This window comes from Schistocerca gregaria, chromosome 10 (genome assembly GCF_023897955.1).
Source record: "Schistocerca gregaria isolate iqSchGreg1 chromosome 10, iqSchGreg1.2, whole genome shotgun sequence".
In the NCBI taxonomy this organism is placed as follows: domain Eukaryota; kingdom Metazoa; phylum Arthropoda; class Insecta; order Orthoptera; family Acrididae; genus Schistocerca; species Schistocerca gregaria.
Window position 1 is genome coordinate 79072783 of NC_064929.1, and position 10598 is coordinate 79083380.

General features: G+C 45.0%; 1 protein-coding gene across 1 annotated transcript in view; it reads right to left on the reverse strand.

Moving 5' to 3' along the window:
• The window catches only part of LOC126293389 (solute carrier family 46 member 3-like), a 479007-nt gene extending 469126 nt beyond the window's left edge, over nucleotides 1-9881 (reverse strand). Inside the window, exon 1 of the mRNA XM_049986599.1 lies at nucleotides 9551-9881. Within this exon, the coding sequence (XP_049842556.1) occupies nucleotides 9551-9823 (273 nt within the window). The 5' untranslated portion in view covers nucleotides 9824-9881. The remainder of the gene's footprint in view (nucleotides 1-9550) is intronic.
• Nucleotides 9882-10598: the final 717 nt, after the last annotated feature.

The following is a 10598-nucleotide window of genomic DNA, read 5'->3' on the forward strand; positions in this document are numbered from 1 at the left end:
AACTGGAAGAAACACTAATAACTGTAACGATGGCACGTAACCTATGCCAAGTGACTCACGGTGGTTTGCAGCGTGTAAATGATTCAAATGGCTCTCAGCACTATGGGACTTAACATCCGAGGTCATCAGTCCCTTAGATTTACAACTACTTAAACCTAACTAACCTAAGGACATCACTCACATCCATTCCCGAGGCCGGATTAGAAACTGCGACCGCAGCAGCAGCGCGCTTCCGTACTAAAGCGCCTACAACAGCTCGGCTACAAGGCCGGCTTTTATGTTGATGTACAACCGGGAAAAACAAAACCCACTCATCTGTCTATTTATCTATCTATCTATCTATCTGTAAGTCGGTTCGGTTATTAAGAACCCTTTTCCTTAGGAACGTGAAGATGTATCAAGTGAAATTCATGTTGCATTATGCTGTTTAAGTGTTTGGAGGTGTAAAAATTGTTTAGCTTCTAAGTCAATGCAGTCAAAACATACGGCCATTTATGTCGCATATTTTGATACTCGCAGACTCACTTATTAAAATCTATAGGGTACTTCCCCTTCAATTGGAGATACGGAATTTAGCAAGAATTAATGTTTCTCACAGTACAAGGAAAAAGATCCGACAACTGTTAATTTGTAATTACATCACATGAAAATGGCATTTCATTTCTAATTTGTTATCCGACTTCACACTGGAAATGAAAACATTCTCCAAAGTCTCGCAATCTCTGGGACCAGTATCAATGTCGATAACAGGCAAAAAATGGCCGAGATCCTCGATTTCCGGTATGGATGAAGTGTATGTATACGTGATTAAGTCTGTGTCGTAGCCTCAGTGTGCGAGTGCCAATCGCACATTTTACACTACTGGACATAAAAACTGCTACACCACAAAGATGACGTGCTACAGATGCGAAATTTAATCGACAGGACGAAGCTGCGGTGATATGCAAATGATTAGCTCTTCAGAACATTCACACAAGGTTGGTGCCGGTAGCGACACATACAACGTGCTGACATGAGGAAAGTTCCCAACCGATTTCTCATACACAAACAGCAGTTGACTGGCGTTGCCTGGTGAAATGTTGTTGTGATATCTCGTGTAAGGAGGAGAAATGCGTACCATCACGTTTCCGACTTTGATAAAGGCCGGATTGTAGCCTATCGCGATTGCTGTTTATCGTATCGCGACATTGCTGCTCGGGTTGGTCGACATCCAATGCCTGTCAGCAGAATATGAAATCAGTGGGATCGGGAGGGTAAGACGGAACGCCGTACTGGATCCCAACAGCCTCGTATTACTAGCAGTCGAGATGACACGCGTCTTATCCGCATGGCTGTAAAGGATCGTGCAGCCACATCTTGATCCCTGAGTCAACAGATTGGGACGTTTGCAAGACGACAACCATCTGCACGAACAGTTCGACGACGTTTGCAGCAGCATGGACAATGAGCTCAGAGACCGTAGCTGCGGTTACCCTTGACGCTGCATCACAGACAGGAGCACCTGCGATGGTGTACCCAACGACGAACGTGGGAGCACGAATGGCAAAACGTCATTTTTTCGGATGAATCCAGGTTCTGTTTACAGCATCATGATGGTCGCATCCTTGATTGGCGACATCGCGGTGAACGCACATTGGAAGAGTGTATTCGTCATCGCCATACTGTCGTATCACCCGGCGTGATGGTATGGAGTGCCATTGGTTACACGTCTCGGTGTCCTCTTGCTCGCACTGACGGCACTCTGAACAGTGGACGTTACAGTTCAGATGTGTTACACCCGTGGCTCTACCCTCCATTTGATCCTTGCGAAACCCTACATTTCAGCAGGATAATGCACGACCGCATGTTGTAGGTCCTGTACGGGCCTTTCTTGATTCCTGCCCTGGCCAGCACATTCTCCAGATCTCTCACCAATTGAAAACTCCTGGCCAATGGTGGCCGAGCAACTGGCTCGTCACAATACGCCAGTCACTACTCTTAATGAACTGTGGTATCGTGTTGAAGCTGCACGGGCAGCTGTACCTGTACACGACATCCAAGCTCTGACTCAATGCCCAGGCTTATCAAGGCCGTTATTACGGCCAGAGGTGGTTGTTCTGGCTACTGATTTCTCACGATCTACGCACCCAAATTGCGTGAAAATGTAATCACATGTCAGTTCTAGTATAATATATTTGTCCAATGAATACCCGTTTATCGTCTGCATTTATTCTCGGTGTAGCAATTTTAATGGCCAGAGCTGTAACTTTGCGGAAAGCGTTTGACATCACGCCCCACTGTAGACTGCTAGCGAAGGCCCGAAGATACGGAGCAGGTTCCTAGATACGCGAGTGGCTCGAAGACGTCTTATGCAATAGGACCCAGTATGTTGTCCTCGACGGCAAGTTTTCGTCAGGCGTAGAAGTCGAGTGACTGCAGGAGGATATAAGATGACGTAGAGAAAATTTCTAGTTGGTGTGAGGAATGGCAGCTAGCTCTAAACGTGGAAAAATATAACTTGATGCAGATGAGTATGAAAAACAACTCGGTAATTTTCGAACAGAGCTTTAGTGGCGGGCAGCTTCAGGAAAGGTAAGGGTACCAGAGAGGCAGTTCTGGCGTTGGAAGCAAGACGAAAGAAAAATCAAGACACGTTCATAGGATTTGTCGTCGTGCAAAAAGCGTTCGACGATATTCTGAGAAAAATAGTCGGTAAAATGTAGGGAGTGAGGGGTAAAATACAACATGCACAAGAGCGAAGCAAGCAGAATTTATTTTTCCTCAAGTTCTGTTTCTTCAAGATGATTTCATTTTTTGAACAATTTTTTCTTTTTTAAAAAAAGATACACTAACTTTCGACAAAAACGTAGTGTTCGGATTTAAAATTGTATAAGGCAGGGGTGTAGACTTTCGCCCCTACTGCTCTATCTGTACAACGAAGAAGCAATGATGGCAATAATAGAAAGATTAAGGAGTGGAATTAAAATGCAAGGTGGAAGGATATCAGTGATACGATTCGCTGATGACATCGCTATCCTTAGTGAAAGTGAAGACGAATTACGGGATCTGTTTTATCGAGTGAATAGCCTAATCAGTACAAAATATGCGTTGAGACTAAATCGAAGAAAGAAGAAAGTAATGAGAAGTAGCAGAAATGAGAACAGCGAGAAACTTAACATCAAGATTGGTGGTCACGAAGTAGATGAAGTTAAGGAATTAACTACCTAGGCAGCAAAATAACAAATTACAGACGGAGCAAATGTTTCAAATGGCTCTGAGCATGAGACTTAACATCTGAGGTCATCAGTACTCTAGAACTTAAACTACTTAAACCTAACCAACATGCCCGAGGCAGGATTCGAACCTGCGACCGTAGTAGTCGCGCGGTTCTGGACTGAAGCGCCTAGAACCGCTCGGCCACAACGGCCAGCACAGACGGAGTAATGAGAACATCAAGAGCTGATTAGTATGGGAAAGAAGGGCATTCCTAGCCAAGTCTACTAGTGTCCAATATAGGCCTCAATCTGAGTAACAAATTTATGATAACGTAAGTTTGGAGTACAGGACTGTACGTTAGTGAAACACAGACTTCGCGAAACTGTAGGAGGAGAGGGTCGAAGCATTTGTGGTTTGGTGCTGCAGAAGATTGTTGAAAAGTTAGGCTGACTGATAAGGTAAGGACCGGAAAGGTTCTGCACAGAAGCGGGGATGAAATTAATATGTGGAAAACACAAGATGATAGGGCATGTGTTAAGACGCCAGGGGAATAACTTCCATGGTATTACAGGGAGACGTAGAGGACAAAAACTGTAGCGGAAGACAGAGATCGGAATATATGCAGCAAATAATTGAGGACGTAGGTCGCAAGTGCTACTCTGACATGGACAGCTCAGCAGAGAAATTCGTGGCAGGCCGCATCAAACCATTCTTCTGACTGATGACTCAAAAAAAGAAAAAAAATAGTGCAGGCTATTGTTTCAGACAAAAATGCAGAAAATGTGCAGCTTGACATTGCTCATCGATTCAATATGTTGGAGTAATCTTACAAACCAATATGAAATGGAACGAGCTTGTAGTTACGTTAGTTATTGTTTGTTGAGTTTACTTAGGGATGGTAGTTGGTGAGATTCTAGGAAACTGTGACTCATCAGAAAGGAAACAGGATATTAAACACTAGCTTCACAAATTCCTATGTACTGCACTAATCTTTGAGACCCCATTAGGTCGGATTAATGGCGGGCCCCAAATTCAAAGGCGTGCTGTTTGATTTATTACCGCTAGTTCGATCACATGCTGCGTATACATAACCGAGAATTCCTGGAGGGAAAACGATGTTCTTTTTCGCGAAACTGTATTGAGAACGTTTACAGAGCCGGCATCTGTAGCTGACTGCAGAACGACTCTGCCGCCGCCAAAGCACATTTCGCGCAAATACCGCGAAGAGAAGATGCGAGAAATTAGGACTGCACCGTCGCTCCCTTTGCGAGCGGAAGAGGAGAGGAAGTTATTAGTAGTGGTACAGGGTACCCTCCGCCATGCACCTTATGGCGACTTGCGGTGTATATACATTGACAAAGACGCAGATCTTTCCTGCGTCACAAGTACGACTGCTTCACCAGAGGGCTAACTTACGCTCTCTATTCCCTGTACAAACTTTGCCAAGCTCATAAGACATGGTTTCTTTTAAATACTTGTTGTGGGTTTACTTCTCGATCCCTAGCATTCCAGAATATGCATTCAATAGTTTTTCCAGTGAATCGTAGCGTATTATTAAGCTTATTTCAAGATTGGGGCTAAACACCTGTGGTTTGCCTGCATAGGACAGTAAGAGAGAGCGTCGTTTTGCAAAAAGAAAGAGTTGAATTTCAAGACTCAATCGTAGCACAGCATAGGATGTCACTACAGGACACACTTCCCCACCTTACACTCCGCAGGCAGATATCATATAGGTACACTGCACCTCTTTAGAAAACTCTTTCTAACACACCATCCTAATCTCCATTTTTCTTGGAAACGTGTCCAAAAGCCAGTGTGACATCTCATGTGGTATCCCCGTTTCAGGTTTGGGTCAAAAACCATGTGACATGCATTGGTAGATGAATAGATGAGGGTATTACTCGTGAGAGGAAAAGGTCTAGATGCAGTCCAGGGGGTAGGTCTATCACTATATGATCACAATACATATCCTCAAGTCAATGGATCACATCGTTTGGGTCTCTATTTCCAGATTTACGTGAAAACCATAAGACATGACTAGATAGGTGAGTAATTGAGAGCATCACCCGCGAAAGGGAAGGGCCCAGGTTTGAGTAACATGTTAAGTACGTCACTATATGATCACTATACATATCAAGTAGCCAGTGGGCGACCTCATTTGGTGTCCTGTAGTTTCACGTTTGGATGAAAACTGTGAGACATGAGGATAAGTAAGTAGCTGAGAGCATCACCTGTGGAATGTTGGGTCCAGATTTAAGTTGAGCAGGGTAGATCTCTCATTATGTGATCATTGTACATGTCCAAAAGCCAGTGGACTACCTACTGTGGTGTTGGTTATTTATTTGAGGGAAAACAATAATACATTCTTGTATAGGTGAGTAGATGAGACCACGACTTGTAGAAGGACAGGGTACAGGTTTGAGTCTAGCTGATTAGGTCTGTCACTGTGTGATCACTGTATATGTCGAGTAGCCAGCGGAGCACCTCATTTGGGGCCTTCTACTTTCACATTTGGATGAAATCTGTGAGACATGTCTGGATAAGTATGTAGTTGAGAGCATCACCTGTAGAATGTGGGGTCCAGATTTAAGTTGAACAGGGTAGATCTCTCACTATGTGATCATTTTACATGTCCAAAAGTGAGTGGGTCACCTACTGTGGTTTCTGTATTTCCAGATTTGAGTGAAAACCATAAAATGTATCTGGATGAGTAGATGAGACCCTTTGGAAGGACTGGGTACAGGTTTGACTCTAGCAGGTTAGGTCTGTCTCTATGTGATCACTATACATGTCCATTAGCCAGTTGATAACCTAATTTGGAGTCTCCTAGCTTCATATTTGGTTCAAAAGCGTGAGGCGTGGCTGGATAGGTATCAAGATGAGAGCATCAGAGCAGAGAGGGGCAGAGTTCAGGTTTGAGATGGGCAGGGTAGGCCTATCTATCATCACTACGCACGCCCAAAAGAGGACCACGTTCTCTAGTGCGTCTTATTTTCAGATGATGAAAACCACGAGACGTAGCTAGATACCTGACAAGGGAAACTCCCCATCGCAGCCCACTCACATTTAGCTATAAGTTGGCACAGTGGATAGGCCTTGAAAAACTGAACACAGATCAATCAAGGAAACAGGAAGAAGCTGTGTGGAACTATGAAAAAAATATATAAACTGAGTAGTAGTAGCGCACACTCCGCTGTAGAGTGAAAATTTCATTCTATAAACTGAGTAGTCCATGCGCAAGATAGGCAACATCAAGGATAGTATGAGCTCAGGAGCGCCGTGGTCCCGTGGTTAGCGTGAGCAGCTGCGGAACGAAAGGTCCTTGGTTTAAGTCTTCCCTCGAGTGAAAAGTTTGCTTTTTTTATTTTCGCAAAGTTATGATCTCTCCGTTCGTTCATTGACGTCTCTGTTCACTGTAATAAGTGTAGTGTCTGTTTTTCGCGACCGCACCGCAAAACCGTGCGATTAGTAGACGAAAGGACGTGCCTCTCCAATGGGAACCGAAAACATTTGATCGCACAGTCATAGGTCAACCGATTCCTCCACAGGAAAACACGTCTGATACGTTCTATATGACACTGGTGACGGCATGTGTGTCACATGACAGGGATATGTTGTCGACCCAACTAACTTGTACACTTGGCGAATGGCTAAAAAGATTCTTCTACCTTGCCCGATTTAGGTTTTCTTCTGGATGTGATAATCACTCCCAAAAAAGTGAAGAAAACATAAGAGATCGTTTACGTATAGCGTCCCCCTGCTATGGCGCAGTTACCTCGCATCGGACGGACGGACGGACAGATAATAATTGTCTGAATATAAAACTTTTCACTCGAAGGAGCCGGTCGGGGTGGCCGAGCGGTTCTAGGCGCCACATTCTGGAACCGCACGATCGCTACGGTCGCAGGTTCGAGTCCTGCCTCGGGCATGGATGTGTGTGATGTCTTTAGGTTAGTTAGGTTTAAGTAGTTCTAAATATCGAAAAGTGTGAAGTGATCCACATGAGTTCTAAAAGAAATCCGTTGGAATTCGATTATTCGATAAATAGTACAATTCTCAGGGCTGTCAATTCAACTAAGCAGCTAGGTGTTAAAATTACGAACAACTTCAGCTGGAAAGACCACATAGATAACATTGTGGGGAAGACGAGCCAAAGGTGTGGGATCCTTACCAGGTGGGATTGACGGAGGACATCGAGAGGGTGCAAAAAAAAAGGGCAGCTCGCTTTGTATCATCACGTAATAGGGGAGGGAGTGTGGCAAATATGATACGTGAGTTGGGATGGAAGTCATTAAAGCAAAGACGATTTTCGTGTTGGCGAGATCTATTTACGAAATTTCAGTAACCAACTTTCTCTTCCGAATGCGCAAATATTTTGTTGAGCACAACCTACATAGGTAGGAATAATAATCAAAATAAAATAAGATAAATCAGAGCTCGAACAGAAAGGTTTAGGTGTTCGTTTTTCCCGCGCGCTGTTCGGGAGTAGAATGGTAGAGAGATAGTGTGATTGTGGTTCGATGAACCCTCTGCCAAGCACTTAAATGTGATTGCAGAGTAATCATGTAGATGTAGATGAAAAAATTTGATCGCAAGGTCATAGGTCAACCGATTCCTCCACAGGAAAAAACGACTGATATATTCTATACGACACTGGTGACGGCATGTACGTCACATTACAGGAATATGTTGTCGACCGACCTAACTTGTACACTTTGCGAATGGGTAAAAAGATCCTTCTACCTTGCCCGATTGAGATTTTCTTGTGGATGTGATAATCACTCCCAATAAAGTGATGAAAACGTAAGAGTTCGTTTAGCTGTAGCGTCCCCATACAACGGCGCAGTTACCCAAAACCGACTCAAAGGGAGGCCTCGGCGCTTGTTGGTGACGTCACGTCAGCTAGGCACGGCGAACGCCAGGTCTGTTGCAGGCAGAAACGCCTGGGCGTGCTTATCAGTACAAATCTCTTATTTTTGGAGAAAATGTTTGGTATTGTTTTGGATTCTGCAGTTTTATTTAGATGAAAGATTTTCTTACTATGGTAAAGCTACAAATGAAGATCAGAGTTCTGTATTGCTCAAACCTGTCGAAACAAATGTAGATCAATATGAGAAGATGTTTTGCCCCATTGCAAACTTCGGAAATTTTACATTCAAGTTACTATATTTACTTGATCCATTTTGTTATCGAAACTTACCCCCAACCCTCTTAGAATTAACTCGTTGCTTTTATTTATGTATTTATTTTCGTTTGATATCGTCACTGCAAATGTGAGCTAATTTACATGTGTAAATGTCCAACTGTTGTCAGTCAATAGATTACAGTCCGTTTCAACGAAAGGAATTCTAAACAGTAAACAAAATAGCTTCATATATCTAAAATATAGCTGAGTTAACTTTTTTAAACATGCACATTAGAAAAGATATATATTCCCCTCTTGCAACTGAAAGGAGGAACTTTATAAGATAAAAAAAAATTATTTGTTAAAACAAGTATCTCTCTTTTGCCTCTTCTTCTGCCCCCACCCCTCCCCCAACATGTACAATCGCAAGATATTTCATTAACGTTCAGTGCTCTTCACCCCATAGTCAACCAAGATACCTAAAGAAGAGCACCAATATGTTCACAGTTTCTTGTAAAAGCAACCCAGTAAGGTAAAGAAGCTCAAATTCTGTAGCTTCTGGACCATGAAGTTGTTTTTCTATGTCAATCCTTAAAACAGGTGGAAATTTAAGTTCAGCTGTACACTATTTGTTAAGAAGTGTAATGAACTGCACAATTAATTGATTGCAGAAATCTCTGAGAACAATGTGTGTTGGTCAACTACCACAAGTAGTTTCACATTTTCCTGTGTCAGACAGGGAGACACCACCATTATGAGTATGCCTAGCTGACGTGACGTCACGAACAAGTGCCGAGGACTTACTTGGAGTCGGTGTTGAGTTACCTCGCATCGGACGGACAGATAATAATGGTGTGAAAATAAAACTTTTCACTCAAAGGAAGATTTGAACCAAGGACCTTTCGTTCCGCAGCTGCTCACGCTAACCACGGTGCTCCTGAGCGTACAGTATCCTTGATGTTGCCAATCTTGTGCATGGACTACTCAGTTTGTATATTTTGCTTATTTTTAACATAGCTCCACACAACTTCTTCCTGTTTTTTCGATTGATCTGTGTTCAGTTTTTTAGGGCCTATCCACTGTGCCAACATAACTAAATCTGAGGAGGGTGCGATGGGGAGGTTCCCTTGTGAGTAGATGGGAGGATCACATGTGGACACAGTTTCGAGTCTGGCAGGGTGGTTCAATCAGCACGAGGCATCGCAAGCTGCGACGGTAGGGGCGTCTAACCTGCTCCTGGTAGGCGGCGCTCTCCTTGAGGGCGAGCGCGTCGCAGACGGTGTCGTTGAAGGCGAGGTTGACGGAGCAGGCCTTCTGCAGGTTGAGGTTCTGCGTGGCGAGCGACGCCAGCACCGACGGCATGACGTAGCCGGCCACCAGCGGCTCCACCGTCACGTTGGCCAGAGCCCGCCTCCACAGCGGCGCCCGCGGCTTGTCCTCCGCCTCCGCCGCCTGCGCCGGCGACTTGCCGCCCCCGCGAATCGGCTGTCCCGTCTCTGTCATGGTTTGGCGGCGACTGGCGGATCGCGCCGTGACGGGCTGCGAAGAGAGCTACAGCACTCTGGAAGGGGGGCAGGGTGGCACTGGGGGAGGGGAAGGGGGGGCGGAGGTGGGGGAATGAACCGGCGAGCGCGAGGCTGGCCCGCGCCCGTCCTGCTGCCGCCGCCGCAGCGAGGGGGGCAGCCGCTCCGCGATGTAAACAAACACGCGATGACAGTTGGCGACCACGTGGGAAGGCATGTTGGAGCCCTCGTGTTCATTCACCTACAGCCTCAGCGATTCAAATAAGTGTATCTGTTCAGCCGTACATGTTCTGCGAACCACTGGGTAGTATATGGCAGAGGATGCTTCTTATTGAAACACGTGCAAAGGGTTTCAAGAAGATTCAGCCGTATTCACAAGACACTGTGCAGCCAGCCGGTACTACGCGACCACGTGGGAAGCTATGTTGCACGCCACGAGTTTTCTCACCTGCAGTATAAAGGAGGGTACCTCCAGGTGCTGCCGGATTTCTCCATTTTACATTCTGCGAATCACTGTGCAGTCTATGGCAAAGGGGGGCGTCACTCTATAAACAAACACGGATTGACAGTTGGCGACCACGTGGGAAGGCATGTTTGAGCCCTCGTGTTCATTCACCTACAGTCTCAGCGATTCAAATAAGTGTATCTGTTCAGCCGTACATGTTCTGCGAACCACTGGGTAGTATATGGCAGTGAATGCTTCTTACTGAAACACGTGCAAACGGTTTCAAGAAGATTCAGCCGTATTCACAAGA